Raw genomic sequence first — 18,741 nt, forward strand, 5'->3', positions numbered from 1 at the left:
GGAATAAAGTTATCTTGTTTAGAAACATACATCCACAAAACATAAGTTAAAATACAAAATTCCCAGAGCTTAGGCAATCTAGACTTGCCTAATCATTCTAGACTTGAGTTGGACTCCTTTTTTAATTTTGTCTCTAGGGTCTGCGAGACAGACAAGTTACATTTATGCACGGATCAAATACTGAACAGGGTCGATACATAATTATTGAGCCGTGTATATTCACGTGGACTATGGTTACATAACAAAACAACTTTCATAGAACATTTTCATCAAGTGAAACGAAAATCAGAACAACTTATTCCCCTGTACGAAACTGGCTGTCATTCTTGTCGTATTTTGCTGATTGGTTACTATAAGAGCCATTAACAACCTTGTTTGGCGAGTTTCGGTCAACGGAGGGGCCTTCTGTGGGTTGTGTAACCGTGGTTCAGTGAATATGGTTTTGTTATAGTCAACGCAACGACACCGTTGTTCTATGAATTCTGGTCTCGTTGCCTGTATGGCTGCAAGATAGTCCTTTTGTGACTTCGATGCGCATGTTGTCAATTACTGGATTGTCTGATCCAGACTCGATTATTTACAGACCGCCGCCATATAGCTGTGCGACGTTAAACAACAAACAAACAAACATGCGAGAACTGCTGATGTACATTTGATGACGTATTGTCCGAGTTTACATTCCAAGTTCGCCTCTACAGGGAACCACTTGATCCATTGGTTCCGGTTTATTCCATATATAAATTGTGTATTCATGTAAAACGTGTATCACTTTTTCTGCAACTAGGAATCTAACTAATCTGAAGTGAGGTGAGATGAAATTGGGTATAACGTCGCCTCAAAGATTATTGCACGTATATGTGTGTTTCTGCCTGTACTAGTCCGGACTTATGACGATTTTTAGTGCTAGCTCACTGAGATACCATGCCGCAGTTTCGCATGAATGTCCGACTCAGACACAGTATACTGACTCCGAGCCGACCAGTCCTTGTTTTAGTCCCTTAATGCCGAGCGCCAGACAGGGTAAAACAAGTACCATCTTTTAACGTATTTTGGTATGACGCAGCCGGGCGGAAGCTCTACCATTAGACCACAGAAGCGGTCAACTGATCTGAGTATGCACGAGCATTTATCCAGCACATTCCAGTACGCGCTACATATACATACATATATATGTATGGTTCATATTTTGTTTGTTTGTTCGTTGTTTAACGCCGCACTCAGCAATACTCCAGCTATGTGACGGTGTAATATGGTTAATAATGGTGGCAAGCTCTGGGAGTTTATGACCACTTTTCAAATTATTTAAGTTATTTCACAGCATTTCAGCATATTATTGAAGGGAAGTCCGGTATTCTGTCATGGGCCTGGAATATATATAGACTGTTCCCGAAAATTCTGAAGAAAATAAAAAATGTCCAAAGGGTCTACACACAGCTATCATTCACTGGGCAAGCCGGTTGTTCTGAACACATTGTGCTATGGTTATTTGCCGCTTTTCGCAGTATTCCAGCAATATCACGGCGGGGGGATGCCATTAATGGGCCTCACATTTTGCACCCATGTCGGGAATCGAACCCGGGTCTTCGGCATGAAGAGCAAACACTTCAACCTCGAGGCTACCCCACCGCCCCTAATCCCTAGCAGGGACCACAAATAGGACAAATGTGAGTGAGTTGGGTTTAACGCCGCTTTTAACAGTATTCCATTTATATCACGGCGTGTCAGCTTAATGTGGGAGGAAAGCCCGAAGTGATGCAGGTCTCAGACGTTTACCACTTCGGTGAAACCCACGAGCACGGGTATGGTGCTTACAAACCTAGAAACATAATCGGGGCGAACCGGAATTCGAACCCACAATCATAGGTTTCTGGCGTACCCAAGTGACACAACTCTGCACAGCGAATCGCGGCGCCTTAGACGACTGGGCCACCCGTGCCCCTACAAATATAAGAGGCAATATAATGTGTAAAATACCTATCAGCAACAGTAACTAGACCCTATTGCACTTGTCATTGAACACACGAATGTCCAGCATTTGTCCGTCTTGAAAGAGTCTTTGAGTCTATACTTACCCTCATCAAGGGTAAATCTTAATACTTGATTCTGAAACTCATATTCCTTAGCGCAATAAGGTGATGTGGGTATCGAAGATCCAAGACTTAAATTGTTAAGGAGTTTCCAAAAACTGAACAAATAGGGGATTGTGGAAATTGCTTTTATTTTACATGTCTGTATGAACAATGTGTCCTTTCATACACTGTTACAAATAAATAGAGGATGGTTACATCAGCACGATTAAACAGCTATGCATAGTCACACATCATACATGAATATTCACACACGTGAAAAAACTGCTTTACATCGGCACTATTAAACATATCTTACATCTACTCTGAGTCATAACTATACATCTAGTTATCCGATAAGATGGGTAACAGTGTTGTTGTAGTCTCAGACATGTACGTAGCCATTGATGGATCTGTCCTTAGCTCTCACCACCCTGGTCGACTGCAACATCGAGACGGTTTCTAGGCGGTTGTCATGGGTGTACCTCGAGGAGCTGGTACATTCTCGATAATACGGTTATAACAGAATAGGTTCGTGTTATTTGGAGGGCAGTACCATATTGCGTGTGTTGATGTTCAGCATGGCATGACTGAACTTACGCAATAATCAGTGCACCATACAATTCCAATGGACAATGCTCATATAAAAAGTCAAGTCAAGTTTCCTCATAAATCATAACATGTGATACATTGAGATTATACCAGTATATGCCATCTTCCCGAGGCAAGGGAGTTAACTGACTTTAAAAGTCCAGTTTCCACCCTTGCCGAACTTGGCTGGAATACCTGGGTTCGATCGTAGCGCCACAAGTGGCTTTTACGAGTTACGTCCCTTCTATGCCTCTCCTATGGACCAGTCAGATTCCATGTCTTGTATCACTTGCATTTGCTTCAAGCAAAATGGCGGCGCCCAGTCAAGACGATCTGATCGATAATCAAGATCGATATTGTGCTATAATGGGTCTTACATCGCGAAGTGCATCAAATCAAGTGAGCACATTGATTAAAAACATGAACAGATTTGGAAAATATCTGTTGACAAACAGTTGGCGGTACACATACTTTGCAAATCCTGTAATCGACCGAAATCTGCACGACAGTTTACGAACCGGATTTCGATTTCGCTGCGCGATTTTGATTGGACTATGCATAGACTCGTTAGTCCAGCCAAAATATAACTGCATAATACCAGCCCAGTTCGGCAAGGATGGAAACTGGTCTTTTGTAGCTACTTAACTCTCTTGCCTGGGGAAGATGGTATATGCAGGAAAGCAAAGACGGTACTGGCGCCAATGTATGCTCTATAACCGATAATGGACACTGGCAACCTAAATCAATGACAGGGTTTATGTGACGTTAGCTTTGATTTCGTCAAGCGGTAATAGGTCATCTGTGTAATGGGTGATCCGTAAATTAGGTAATGTGCGTGGGAACTAAAAATAACGCTAATAATCCCAGTGTCTTGCCACTACACTCACAGGTATTGAACCCCAATCAGCGCCATACTTACCACACAAAAAGGGAGGGAATATTGTTCTTTTTTGTCAAGGATGGAAATTAACTCAAAATCCCAACAAGCTCACAATAAGAAGATTTTCAAACTTCAATCTTTAATATGCATCCAAATATTCAAATATTTAGACCCAGTCAGAACCTATACATTGGGTGAACTCGGGAATTGGGTATATTATTCATTACGAGAAAGACTCGAAAAGTTATGCCAAATGCGCAGCAATTTGACAGGGGAAATCGAGAGGACGACAGGTAATTTGTAGCAAGCGTAACAGAATTTACAGGCACTACGGGGGTGGTAGAATAAGAATTTTATTAGCCCGAGGTAGTTTCTACTAACCTCGGGCCTACAGGCAAGCATTAATTCCCATACCTTCTTGTAATACACCATATACCACGTAAGTATGTTATTCAATGCAACATTTTGAAATGTACCATATTATGCAAAGATTTTCAAAGATATTATGCAGTCTTTCTTGTTTTACTGATATCATTGATCAGTAAAACAATCAAATTGTTTTACTGATATCATTGATCATCGAAGTAATCAATATGAGCTCCACTTTCAAAAACATTTTTCTCCAGTATGGCGATGAGTCTGTTGACTGTAGTGTCAGGGGTGAGGACACGTTTCTTCATGTCTGAAAGACAAATGCATTTTAGATCAATATTGTAGTACAGAAGTGTCTTTTTAAACTCGTTCAAACATGTAACCTTAGGTAATAAATAACATCCATGTTAAAATAAAATAATAGGCTCAAACACAAAGATCTTGTACACTGAGTGTGTGAGTGAGTTGGGTTTAACGCCGCTTTGAACAGTACTCCAGTTATATCACGGTGCGTGGAGGAAAGCCCGAAGTGATGCGTCTCTCACGTGTACCACTTTGCACAGGTACAGTGCTGACAAACCTAGAAACATGATGGTTGCAAACCCGGATTCAAACCAACATCATAGTTTTCTGATGTGCCCAAGGGACAAAACTCTGCACGACGATTTTGTACAGAGCACTTTTACACTATATATCACCTTAAGCAGTAATGGCATCATAAGAATCCAGATACTTTCAGCATGTTAATGAAGCAGTGCTGATGAACGGGCAGAATTCTGCTTCTCAGTTGTTGGTAATGCCAATTTTATTATTATTAAAGATTTTGAAATTGAGCAACACGACTCTTAATGTTATTTCTACCCAAAGGAATATTTTTAAAGGCAACACAATCTTAAAATAAACAAAACAAAAACAAAACACTATTAAATAGGCTTCAGAATCACATTTCATTCATTTGCGTAATGCAACACAAGTACCAGGTCAAAACAATTGTTTTGATACACAATTAGCAGAGTTGAAAGAGCAAACTTATAAAGGGTTGAAATAGTATGTGAATGAATGTTTATTTAATACCCCAGTCAGCACTATTCAAGCCATAACAGCCTTAGAAATGTTTAAGACGTGTTAATAAGACTAGGAAAGAGAACTTTTTGAAACCTTATTTCACAAGTTCTAAGAGCGTGTGGGGGCACAGGTGGCCCAGTCGTCTAAGGCGCCGCGATTTGCTGTGCAGAGTTGCGTCCCACGGGCACGCCAGAAACCTATGATTGTGGGTTCGAATCCCGGTTCGCCTCGATTATGTTTCTAGGTTCACACATTTTGTGTTGCATTAATTGAGCACATGGTCTTCAACCATGTGCTTCAACCATATGCTACCCCACTTATCCATATAAATTAATCTTTTTCCTTTTTGGCTTAAATTAAATAACATTCTGCAGGAACTCTTTATGGAGGGAGGACTCTTCTTTACAGCGTCCCTCCCACCATCTGCTACACAGTAATAAACATCATCATCATCATCATCATCATCCAAGAACTGCCTCATGTTTTGACTAGCAGCCCAGTGGCTGGACAACAACATACCACGCCCAGCTACAAAATGGCGCCCAACGTGGGGCTGCTAGTCTCATCAGCATCATCACTTGTACAGTGAGAAGAGGCAGTTCATCATTCATCAGATTGCAATTCAATATTCAAGAGTTCGTGCAGTTTCAAAGGACATCTTGTACACTTTCGTGGATGAATAGTTCATTCATTCATCATACTGTTTCGTGAAGTGTATTGACCTTTTAACTTGTGATTATTGTGTTTCACAAATGCAGGACTTACACATTTGACTTTTGAGGCTGAATATCAAGACATTATTTGTCATCCATATTGTATATTTCTATTTATGTGTGATATATATTTCTAATTTCAATATCACATTGCAATATCATCCTGCAATATCACACTGCAATACCATCCTGTGATATATATTATATGTTTATCATGTTTACATTTGTTTGAAATTTATAATCATATTGACTTTACAGAGTATTGATTATAGTACAAATTCTATTTCTACCACATTTCTATGTCTACAGTGTTTATTTAAACTATATATATATATATATATATATATATATATATATATATATATATATATATATATATATATATATATATATATATATATATATAATAAAATAATAAAGTCCACGTCAGTCCATCATCTTCTTTATATTAGTTTCATACATAGTACTTTCGCTGTCTCATGACTGAAGAGGTGTCATGAGACAGCGAAAGTACTATGTATGAAACTGATATAAAGAAGATGATGGACTAACGTGGACTTTATTATTTTATTATATATTACATGTACACCGAGTGAACATTTACCTCATTTTTGTGTATATATATATATATATATATATATATATATATATTGTAGATTCATTTTCATCTCACTGACAAGTTTATTCCGAGTACCGTGATGGGATTCGAACCACGGACCTTCTGATCCGAGGTCGAACGCCTTGTCCACATGACCAAAGAGGTTAACCCCGTCAGCAAGCTGACAAGGTAAGGATGTCATTTGTGGGATGACTCCACGCCCCCTGCTACACGTGCATGCGTGCGGTGAGCGTACGACTCCTGGGGATCAAACCCCCCACCTTCCACTCTCCGGAAGGTGTGACCCTGTGTGCGATGAGAAGGAAAACTAAGAGAACAAGCACAGGCCACTTCCGGTTGGTAAGCAAGAGAAGAAGGCTGCCCAGGTGTAGAAAAAATGGGGTTTTGTGTCATAGGTGATCGAGGTGGGGGAGATTGTAATAGTTGTCACAATCTTTTTTTCAATTTGCCCGCCAAGCTTATTTCGTTCTAAATCCTACCAGGTAAACCCTTGTTAAGGGGTGAGTATGATTTTTAGCCGCTTTTACCAATATTCCAGCAATATTACTGCGGGGACATCAGAAATGGGAGTTACACATTGTACCTATGTTAGGAATCAAACCCAGCCATCGGCGTGACCCAGTTCGTTAATAAACAAGAAAACATTGATGCAAAGCATCAAAGTGCCCAGCCAAGATGCCTCACAAACGCATAATTATGATGTTACTGAAAGGCACGAAGGAGCATAATTATTTTAACCACAAATAACACAACGCTGTTGTGGAAAAAAATATTATTTATTTTGAGTATTGGGCAATACAGTTGATACATTTGCATAGGGTAGGTCTATTTAAAAATAGTTTCTTGTTTAACGCCGCACTCAGCAGTATTCCAGGCATATGACGGCGTGAGTCTGGTCGAGATAATCCAGTGATTGACACCAAGAGCATCGAATTACAAAATTGGAATATGATGTTATGCATCGACCAAATCGGCGAGCCTGACTACCCAATCCTGTTCGCTGCCTCTTACGGCAAGCATCGGTTGCTGAAGACCTATTCTAACCTGGGTCTTTACTTAAAAAGTGGATCGAAGGAAATGGAAGCAATTTCTGGCACAAAGGTAAACAGGTTGAAATAGCATCATGATAGCAGCAGATGCACATACTCAAATAATAGATCACATTCTTTTTACACTTGGCATTTGGTTATACTAATGTAAATGAAAATACTAAGGGCTCCTTATGGCAAAAAAGTCATACTAGATAAGGTCTTTTTGTAACAACCACAGATGCACATTCTCAAAATATTATCACGTAGTTGGAGAACATTTCAATTCCGGGACTAATCAATAACGGAGATTCCTTGTCTCTTGTTTTACAGTTTTTGCTCAGTTTCTTTTTTGTATTTCTTTCTTTCAAAGAATAGTAATTGTGATCATGATGAGTTGAGTTACTTGGTCTTTTTCTATGTACCGTTTTTTTTATCCAGTGTCAGTAACTGTTGTGGAATGAGGTTTACTTGTAACACTTACTGGTTTGAGTTCATATGATGATGATTGATTGGTTTGTCGTTTAACGCCGCACTCGGCAATATTCCAGCCATATGTCGGTGTTCTGTAAAATAATCTGATCTGGACCAGATTACTATCATGAGCATCGATCCACGCAATTGGGATCGATGCCATGCATCAACCAAAGCCTGACCACCCGATCCCGTCAGTCGCCTCTTACGACAAGCATAGTCGCCTGATATACTGTTAAGATGTAACATAACGATTCATCCATCCATAATCAGAGGTAAAACTGCTTGTCCATTCCGATCAGTCTGACCCAAACCATTCCGCTGATGAGAGTCAAATAATGCATACGAATCAAAATCCGTAAAAATTGCAATAGAGACATCATTAAGTTACCAAAAAAGACTGGGATATCAATATTGCTTGTTGAAATAATTCTATGACATTTGTTTTCCCTGCTTCAATATTTGGAGCACCTGTGACGGGCACATAAAACTGATTATGACCTAAATACCCCTCATAGTCTTCGGTGTTAACTATGTGACCGTAGAGAGTTGTGCCTTCATCCAACAGATTATCGAGGTCAGTGGAACACGGTTTCAGACGCAAATAGATCTGAGCCATGGGACACAAAATATATGAGTGACCAAAGCTACGGCTGTACGCTGAATTCCATTAAACGGTTGAAAAATACTACAGCCTTGATGCAAATTAGCCCACACACAACTCCGATTTTGCTTTGACTTAGCTACCAAATGTTTCACATGTGGCTATGTGCGGTGCACTGATTAAAAAAACACGGGGGACTGGGTTAATTCAAAATACGGAATATAACTATTCCAAATATTTCCAGTGAACATGAGCATCCACGCAATCAAAAGTGTGGTATGTAGAATGTGGAATTCAGCCATATTACATTTAAATTGAGATGTCGTCTTTGTTCATGAATAAGCATATTCAGAACATACTTTATATTATTCTGTTGTTTACGATCTCCGGAGTACAGTTCTATGCACCGTGAAAATCAGAAAATTAGACCTTGAGGGAAAAAAGGACATCGGATTACACATGAATGGTTTAATAATGTCAATAATGACCAGAAACGGTCAGATGCAGCAATTAACAACATAAAGACGATTTTGAAGTATCTCTTATTGCTGGAAAAGAATAGCATCAACATTCCACGCACACGATTTGTATGTTTTGTTTCCGTAAATGCGTGGCTTGAAATTTCAAATAAACCAACATGTCGACATACATGCTACAAAATTAACGTTTCCCGTATACTTCCCCGCCTTCAGGGCGGGGAAGAATAATCCATTCAAATCGTTTCTCACCGCTACTGATCCCGTGTAGCACATACCTCTTATGGCTTCGAGAACGTTTTCATCTTTTGTTTTTTGGAGACTCGAATGGAACATGTCCGTGTCAACAGGACCCGGGGCATAGTTCAAAACCCGGAAGTCGGGGTGCTCCAGTGCCAGCGTCCTCATGAACATGTCACGGAAAGCCTTGCCTGGAACATACAAACATGGCGCTTATCCTTCCTATTTAGGATACGTCCGGATTTACAACACCACGGGGTCAAATTGCACAAAGCGACGACGATTGGACTTACCATGCTTCAGAAGAGGTTCATTAGTGGAAGCGCGTGCATCCCTTTCTGCAAGTGGGCTCAGAGCCCCGTTTCATGAACCAATCATAGCAACGTCTTTGGGAGTCATCAGTTCTGTTGTTAATGCCATTATTACTAAACAAGGTTTACGATAGTATAGAAAATGTAACTCGTAAATTTGATATATCGTTTCTTTGAACGCGAGTTGTTAAAATTAATCTTAACGAAGATCGTTTCGAAAATCCAGGCCCTTGGCGCTCAGAATATCAGAAGCACATCAATATGATTCATCCACCAATATTGTATACTCAATCATTTTTATATTTTATTTTAACGCCGCACTTAGCAATATTCTAGTTATATGACGGCGGTCTGTAAATAATCATGTCTTGACTTAACAATCCAGTGGTTGACATCATGAGCATCAATATATACAATTGGGATACGATAAGATCCATTAGTCGCCGCTTACGACAAGACGCCATCGATTGCCGAAGAGCAAATCTAACCCAAATTATACGGGCCTCCTCAATCATTAATCATTGTCCATGAGTATCATTGGATTTTCTGTCCCCTTTGACACTTATGTGATTGACAAGATTCAGGAAAAACGTGGCAAACATGCAGACCTCGCTTTCGAAATGTTGTCCGACTCCCCATTGTTCTCGGTGCCTTAGGTTTGGTACCTCCCAATCTGTTGACTGACATTGGGAGAGTACCCGGATCAGCCCTTCTGACAATCTGGGTAATGCAGAAGATTGCAGTGTTTGGGAGTCTTCACATTATGCGAAAAGTTCAGCGCTTCTGAAGTCCCATTCACCGTCTGGGCTGCGTGTAGAGGGGGCAAGGGCCCGGAGCTGATGATGAGCCTAACCAGCCTGACTGTGCCAGGATCACCCAAACCCTCTTTAATATGTAAACAACAACAATAATAGTAATAATAATAACCTGATCCATAAAGACCCCAGCTGGCCCTAGGTTGCAGAGCAGAGCCTGAAGTAATGTTGACAACCACTTTAGAAGGTACATCTCTAAACTCCTGCATAAACCGAGCATTCACTGCAACAAGTCCGGCCACGTTGATGTTGAGATATTGAGACACTTGGTTCACCTCTGTCAAATTCTCACAGAACTCACTTCCAATAGTCGCAGCGTTGTGTATGATCACTGCTTGCTGGAACTCGCTTGCCGTTTTTCCCTGCAACAGAGTCAATCGGGTGAGAAGGACAACATATTTCAAGTGTCATCTATGCTACAAATTGTCAGCGCTTCGAGGATGTTGGGTTTCTTAATATGAAGATATTTAGTCTAGTGATTTTCATTGCCTTTGTCTAAGTCTCCATACAGAATCCAAAGCTGCCCGAAACAACACATGGTCCGTCCCTTACCTTGTTTACAAACATCTACAGTTTGTTAAGTATGGCGAACTTTTGAAAAAAAACCACGCTACCTGAATGTATACATGCATATGTCCATCAGTGAAATTTGTGACATATGCTTGTATTCATTTCTCTAAAATGAAAGTCTGCTGTCGAGCTTAATTGCTCTAAACAGCTTTGACAAAAAGAAGTCGAAAAGAAACAACTGCCACTGACAAATCGGCAAACAACCAACCAAAGATCATAGAAGAGGAATAAGTCCAATTCTGAAGTAACAGTTGTGAAGGTATGAAATGAGTGGCACACCGCTTTGAGTGAGTTGAGTTTAACGCTGGTTTGAACAGTATTCCAGTTATATCACGGCATGTCAGCTTAATGTGGAAGGAAAGCCCGAAGTGATGGAGGTCTCAGACGTTTACCGCTTTGGTGGAACCCACGAGCATGGGCATGGTGCTGACAAACCTAGAAACATAATCAGGGCGAAACACTGCTTTGAGCAGTATCAAAGGTAAATAAATTGATATAAGATCACAACAAGAGGTATTTGCATTTTCTAGTGCACACACAAAGAAGCAGACCCGTAAGCGATACAAAAACCTCAAAGTGTGACCTTGACTTGCTAGGATGGAAAAGAGCCTGTAGGGAGGTAACCATGCATCGGGTGCTAAAAATGACATACCGCCTTATCAATCGTCCTACGGGGTGAGGTAAGGTGAAATGGGGTTTAACGTCGCGTCCAAGATTATTGCACTTATATAGCGATGTGTGTGTGTGTGTGTGTGTGTGGCTTCTTGTACTAGTCCGGACTGATGCCGATTTATAGTGCTAGCTCAGACACAGTATACTGACTCATAGCCGACAAGTCCTTGTTTTAGCCCCTTAATGCCGATATATACCAACTATTTGTACCAATAAAAACAAATAATTGATAACAAGTCCTATTTAGATAACACAACAAATGTCATTTTTAAACATGCTTTTTGCAGCAGATAACAATATTTCTGGTCAAAATGTTGGTTGGGTTAAGTGAAACAAAGTTAAAAATTCTTAAATAGTAAACACAAAAATGTAATGAATCCGCTTTAAATATAAATTCACGCAATTATTAAGGGATTCCCATTTATCTAACAGCAACTTAAGAACATACAATATGGTCAAGTCATCTCTGAATATTGAGAATGATGTTACATATTGTTAAAACAAAGGTCATAGGTCACCTTTCTCAAAACTTCATTTAAGTAATCACAAACTAAAAATTGAAAAATTGGAAGATATACAAAAACACCAACCCAATTGGAACAATTTATCTGTGTAACATGTGATGTGTCAGAAGGTGAACATTATGCACTGTCTTGTATAAAATACAACCAAGAAAGAGAATCACAAATAATCCTCATTCATGATAAAGAATTTGGTACACTCTGTTAAAAGGAACAGTTCTTAATAATTTCACCAACAGTTATTCCAAATCTGTTATCATATCAACAATTACAAACAAATTCATAGTTTTACTCAATTCTCATATTGTTTCCATATCATTATAATACACTCGTTTTTCAATATAATTGTTATAATGTACCTCCTTTATATGTTGAATGTACCTGCGTTTTTTAATTGTCGTTTATTGTGAATGTATACTCACACGCAAAAGAAACGCAAGTCGAGTATGCAGTATACATGTTATTTATTTTCAACAGTAAAGACAAGAACTACTAATTGGGCAAGATTGACAAATATTTGACTGAAGACAGTTTAATGGATTAAAATGCAGATGACATAAAAAAAAAATTCAAATGTTGAGGGCTTTAGCATTGATCACTGCCACACATCTCCTGTACATTGAGTGGATCAGACGATTTGTGAAGGCCCTAGGGATCCTCCTGCACACATCCAGAGCAGCAGTGCGTAGGTCATCGGCAGTTGTAGGGACTGGGCGCACATTGTGCAGACGCCTTTAAACCTCGTCCAACAAGTGTTCGATGGGGTTCAGATCAGGGCTGAGGGCTAGCCACGGTAGAACACGGATGTTGTGTTGTTGCAGAAAGGCCATGGTAGCTCTGGCAACATGGGGACGAGCGTTGTCCTGCTGGAAAATGTGTTGTTGATGTTGTGCAAAAAATGGAACAACGTGGGGTTTGATTACTTGGTCGATATACCGCTGAGCAGTGACGCAGTGTCCCCGACCTTGACCAACATTCAGAAAGCACATGGGTCCAAGTCTCGCATTAAGTCCAATCCCTGCCCATATCATGACGCTAGGTCCACCCCATGGATCCCTTTCCACAACTTTTCTGTCAGCGAAACGATCACGTCGACGCCGCCAAATTCTGACTCTTCCGTCTACATGTGAGACACAAAAGCGACTTTCATCAGAGAAGATGACACGCCTCCACTCACGATGATGCCAATTGTGATGACCCTGTGACCACTGAAGTCGTGCTTGTCGATGCCGTGGTTGGAGAACAGGACGATGTGCTGGTCAGCGACATCTGAGGTTGTTGGAACGGAGACGTCGGATCACAGTGTCCCGGCTTATGTGTCGAGTATGTGTTCCTATTGTCTGTCGAGCACTTTCACTTGCAGTTAGGAACGGATGTCGCTGGTGTTGACGGGTAATCTGCCGATCTTGTCGAGGTGTGGTGACCCTAGGACGACCGCTCCGAAGAAGGTCATCTGTGGTCTGTGTAGCATTGTATCGATGCAGGAGACGGTAAATTGTTGTTATGTTAACGTTGAAATGACGGGCAACATCTTGGACAGACTCTCCAGCTTCCAAACGTCCGATAGCCTGGTTTCTCTGAATTTGAGTTTGGCGTGGCATTGTTGACCAAGGAGTGGTAGGTCCATGAATCGGCCACAGTTTTATACCCACTACATTTCGTGACAGTTCGTGCATTTTCGATTTTGCGAGAAATGGGTGCATGGTACCCACATATTCATTGAAATGGTGCGTTTTGGCGATCCGTTATTTTGGTTGCGTTTTTACTCGGGGCTTCCAAAATGCAACCAAACATATTGATCACACCATCAGGCTTCACTACATGCTAAAAAACACTTGCGTTTCTTGTGCGTGTGAGTATATTTTGTAGTTTGTGATAGTGTAATATTGCCACTGTTTCTAAAATATCTTTGTCGTATGATAGTTTCTTACAGTTTTGTCGCTTAAGGCGCTGCAATTCGCCAGTGTGTTTGAAAATCGGTTTGCCCTGATTTTGTTGTCAGCACAAAACCCGTGCTTGATGGTTTCACCAAAGTGGTGAACGTCTGAGACCTGCATCACTTCGGGGTTTACCCCCACATCAAGCTGACACGGAATACTACTAAAAACGACGTTAAACCAAACTCCTCACTCACTCTTGTGTACGGTTCCGTTTGGTTAACTGGGTTTGTGTTGTGATTGCTTCCAGTTTAGATTTGAAGTATGTTTAGAAGAATGTTACTATGTTCAACCCAAACATCGTGGAGATATCATGCAACCGTATTATCTTTTACGAAATAATTGCAGACTACTGACCAACCGGTTGATTTCCTATGTATCCAGAAGCAAAGAACATATACGGGTGTATAATCTCTGCCGGAAGTTAAAAAACCGTCAAAGCAATAAACCATGCAGAACCGTAAACCGCCGAATGAAACGGTATGAATTATACATTACATTAACTGAACTATACTAGCCACGTACAGAAACTGTGCACGGAGAAAATATATTCTGGATTGAAAAACAACACAGCAAGAACAAAATGAACCATAAGAAAATGTCAACGGGACCTGAACAACATCTGTTATGTTGACGTCAGAAAATCAAAATGGAGTAGGGGGTCATACGACAAAGTCACAAAGTCAATAACGGGTATGACCACCCTGTGCGTGAATCACAGCAGTGCATCGGCGACGCATGGAGTCCACCAAATGGGCATGGAAGGCCTGGGGAATGGCCTGCCATATCCTCCTCAAATCCTGTGCCAAGTCACGGACGTTATCTGGAGGATGTGGAAGATGACGCAGACGGCGCTCCATTTCATCCCACACAATCTCTAATGGGGAGAGATCTGGAGAAATTGCAGGCCATGGCAGTAACATGACATTGTTATGGTGAAGGAAATCCATTGCGACCCTAGCCGTGTGAGGACGAGCGTTGTCCTGTTGAAATGTCAATCCCTGGCCATGACGTTGCAGGAAAGGAATGACCACAGGCCTCAGAATCTGATCTATGTAGCCAACACCGGTGAGATTGCCCTGAACAACCACCAAAGGGGTTCGGTGCCGTGCTGTTATCCCATCCCAAATCATCACAGAGCCACCTCAAAAACGATTCCTCTCCACAATACAGTTGCGCGCATAACGTTCTCCCAAACGCCGGTAGACACGTTGGCGCCCGTCACTGTTGGAAATGTTGAACCTCGATTCATCTATAAAGACAACATTTCTCCACCATATTCGAGGTTTGCGAACATGATTTCGACGCCATCTTAGACGGTTGACTCGATGACGGTGTGTCAGGATGGGACGTATGGCAGGGCGTCGTGGTCGAATCCCGTACTGACGTTAACGATTCCTGACAGTGTTGGGATGGATACCGCGCAGTCCAGGAATTGTCTGGGACGTCGTTACTGCCGTTTGGAACCTGTGTCGCAGATGTGTAACTCTGAATCCATCTGTCCTGTCTTGGCGTCGTTAATCGGGGACGTCCTGAACGTGGGTGGTCGGCAACGTCATTTGTGTTCTGATGACGCCTCACCAATGCCGATATCGTGTTACGATGGCATTGGAAATGTGTTGCCACCTGTTGTTGCCTCATTCCCGCTCGGATCATTCCAATGGCTTCATGACGCTGTGCAGCTGTCAATCTTGGCATGCTTTGCTTGTAATATGCTTGTGTCTGCGCCTGAGAAGTTTTGAATTTTTGAATGACCACAGATCATGCTTTCCAAAGTGACAGCGAATTTTGAGTTGCACATGCTGTGTACAGCTGCACAGGATGCACGTGCAGTAACACGTTGCACGTCCATAGGCCCCCATCAATGACGTCATATCGCATGACACGTGCATGAGCGTTTGAATGTATCCAATAATTGCTGTGTTCAAACCTATATTTCATATATGGACGGTGTGCCCTTATATCTATATTTTCTCCGTGCACAGTTTCTTAATGTGGCTAGTATATTTAAATTAATACAGTGTTCAACTATGCCCAGCAAGTGTCATACGTAGAGGGGGGGATGTCCGAGTAACTCTCCATTCCTAAAAAATAATGGAGCAGAGGCCCCGCAGCGGCCGATGCCCATTATTTTTAAGGAATGGAGAGTTACGAGGATATTCCCCTAGTTAAAACCCATCCCTACTTTTACACTTTGACAAAATATTCTGTAGTTGAAAATATTCGAATAATTCAAATGCTGCTTCAAGATAATGTACAGTTGACAAGCAACTCTCCATCCCTGAAAAATAATGTAGCGTTCAAACAATAGAATGAGGTCACAGATGTGTTTTAAATGTGATTATAAGGACAACTAATTACAAATTTCTCATATCAAAACCGTTGTTTAACATGTGGTGTTTATTGAACAAAGTCATACTTTATAGAAGCCTGGTATTTAATCGTGTTGAACAATATGTTGCAACAGCAATGTGAAGTTGAAAGATTGAGTGCGCGTGACAGGCCTGGCCTGAACATAACGTGGTCACAGAGGCCCGTGAATTATGTGACATGCTGACGAAAGTACCTGGTGACTTCTGACAGCCCCTGTGCTCTCGGACAATTCGGATAACGCTGGGATGTCTGTTCGCCGTCACCCCATGAGTAATTATCTGATACCTCAATGTTATGACTAAACGTCAACCTTTGTTTACAATCTGTGCGATGTAAATTACTCGATGTACCTACCCGAAGACAGTCTTGGAGCCACGTATCGTACTGATGTTGATCAAGCGATCCCTGGTCAAAAACACGGGTCACACACCCAACACCGGGACTTGCTTGCGTTGACAATGTCTTCGTCACAGCCAGCTGTTCCGAATCCCTCGCTAACGCTACGACGAGGGATCCTGTTGGAAATTTAGACGCAAAGTTGACGACGATACTTCTTCCAATACCTCTGCTCGCACCGATTACAATGCATACTGTTTTCATAGAAAACATTTTTTTCCCAGGGAGCTCAGCCATTGTCGCTTGGTACGAGTGACAGTGAAGTGGTTGTGAAACTGTCTCACTTTAATACTGATAGGTCCTGCAGCTACCGTAAAAAATCTTGAAAAAACGCGCGACATTTATGTATTTCGGAAGGTTCCGAGACCAGGCGTTTTTTCAAGGCGGACTTTTATTTTTTTCAGAAGGGGATTGTTGCACCAAGGCTGTGTGTTTTCTTTTCACATGCTGTACCTCCAACTTTTACGGCATGGATCCTTACAAACATTAATTGGTAGGGTTCACGGTACTTTCACTCTAAAATCTCAGTGAAGGGTGTGGGAACTTTAGTTGCCGTAGAAAGAAATATAAATGCTGACAAATATATGGATGTAATTCACACTAATTTGTGGCCGGTTATTGCCCGTCATTTTCCCGACAGAGATTATGTCTTCCAAGACGATAATGTCCCTGTACATCGTGTGGCAAAACTAACAAAGTATATGGAAGACAACCCAGTAACTTTTCAACGAGATCCATGCATATTGGCAAAATATACCGCTTGTGTATGTTCAAGGATTATATTCGACGATTCCGAACAAGTTTCTTCCTCATCCACACCCCAATACCTATCGTCTTCGGTGCAGCGCCTCCAAGAACCAAGAGAAGCAGCACTGAAAGAGTGCTTTTTAACGGTATTCCAGTTATATCACGGCGTGTCAGCTTAATGTGGGAGGAAAGCCCGTAGTGATGCAGGTCTCAGACGTTTACCACTTCGGTGAAACCCACAAGCACGGGTATTGTGCTGACAAACATAGAAACATAATCGGGGCGAACCAGGATTCGAACCCACAATCATAGGTTTCTTGCGTGCCCAAGGGACGCAACTCTGCGCAGCGAATCGCGGCGCCTTAGACGACTGTGCTAACCCACTTAGATACCATGCCGCAGTTTAACATGGTTACCCCAATCAGACACAGTATACTGACTCCGAGCCGACCAGTCCTTGTTTTAGCCCCTTAATGCAGAGCGCCAGACAGGGTAACAACAAGTGCCATCTTTCAACGTTTTCTTATATGACGCGGCCGGGAATCGAACCCGGACCTTCCACTCTCCGGGCGGACGCTCTACCACTAGACTAGGCGGCCCAGTTTGACAGTGGACTGGGCTCCTGTCTACGTAATGAACATCTTCATACTAAGTAATATAAAGTTTCCCGAATGTTTGGCAAATATAAATGTAATTGCTCGACTGTAGGACAAGTACCCTCAACCGGGGGAGGCTGCAAAGAGACCTGGGTGTAGAAGGCCTAAAAACGACACCTCGACAAGATCGCCTCATTACATTAATAGCACTACGCAATGCATGTTATCAATTGAGAGTTCCGTACAATAACAGAAAGGCGCATTTCAACATCTACCGTTACAAACCGGCACTGTGCAGCACGTCTGAAAGCAAGACGTCTTGTAAAGGGTGTGACCCATATCAGTTTACCTAGGGCAGTAAAGCCGGGGAGGGCAAGGCTACACCAGGGACCGGGGATGCGTCAATAGCGTTACACCATGGTTCCAGACAAATCAAGGTTTTGCCCCCGATTCCCAGATGACAGAAAACGTTGGCGACGTAGCGGCGAGTGGTATGCCAGGGCAGCAATTCTTGAGGTTACAGGCCGGTACAGCCACATTTCGAAAATAGATAGCCCAAATTGATGTGGCTCTCGCGGCAATGGTTATGGTTGCGTGAGTGTATAATGTGGCTCTCGCGGCTATGCTGTCAAAACATGCTTTGTGATTCTAACAGGTTACCGTATATAACAAAAC

General features: G+C 41.7%; 1 protein-coding gene across 1 annotated transcript; it reads right to left on the minus strand.

Annotated features, from left to right (window-relative positions):
* Window positions 1-3,693: 3,693 nt before the first annotated feature.
* On the minus strand, window positions 3,694-16,960 carry LOC139446066 (sepiapterin reductase-like). Its single transcript, XM_071227337.1, has 4 exons — window positions 16,682-16,960; window positions 10,367-10,616; window positions 9,167-9,319; window positions 3,694-4,219 (listed from the first exon to the last, which is right to left on the minus strand). The coding sequence occupies exons 1-4, from the start codon at window positions 16,958-16,960 to the stop codon at window positions 4,107-4,109; spliced, it is 795 nt and encodes a 264-aa protein (XP_071083438.1). The 3' UTR covers window positions 3,694-4,106.
* Window positions 16,961-18,741: the final 1,781 nt, after the last annotated feature.

Source organism: Haliotis cracherodii, unplaced genomic scaffold (assembly GCF_022045235.1).
Source record: "Haliotis cracherodii isolate W230 unplaced genomic scaffold, xgHalCrac1.p SCAF_6, whole genome shotgun sequence".
Lineage (NCBI taxonomy): Eukaryota > Metazoa > Mollusca > Gastropoda > Lepetellida > Haliotidae > Haliotis > Haliotis cracherodii.

Coding starts and splice junctions, on each gene's coding strand:
- LOC139446066 (XM_071227337.1), bottom strand. CDS start 16,960: ATGGCTGAGCTCCCTGGGAAAAAAATGTTTTCTATGAAAACAGTATGC. Junction 9,320..10,366: donor CTGGGGTCTTTATGGATCAG/GTTATTATTATT, acceptor TGTATGTTCCAG/GCAAGGCTTTCCGTGACATG. Junction 4,220..9,166: donor CGTTCTCGAAGCCATAAGAG/GTATGTGCTACA, acceptor TTTGTCTTTCAG/ACATGAAGAAACGTGTCCTC.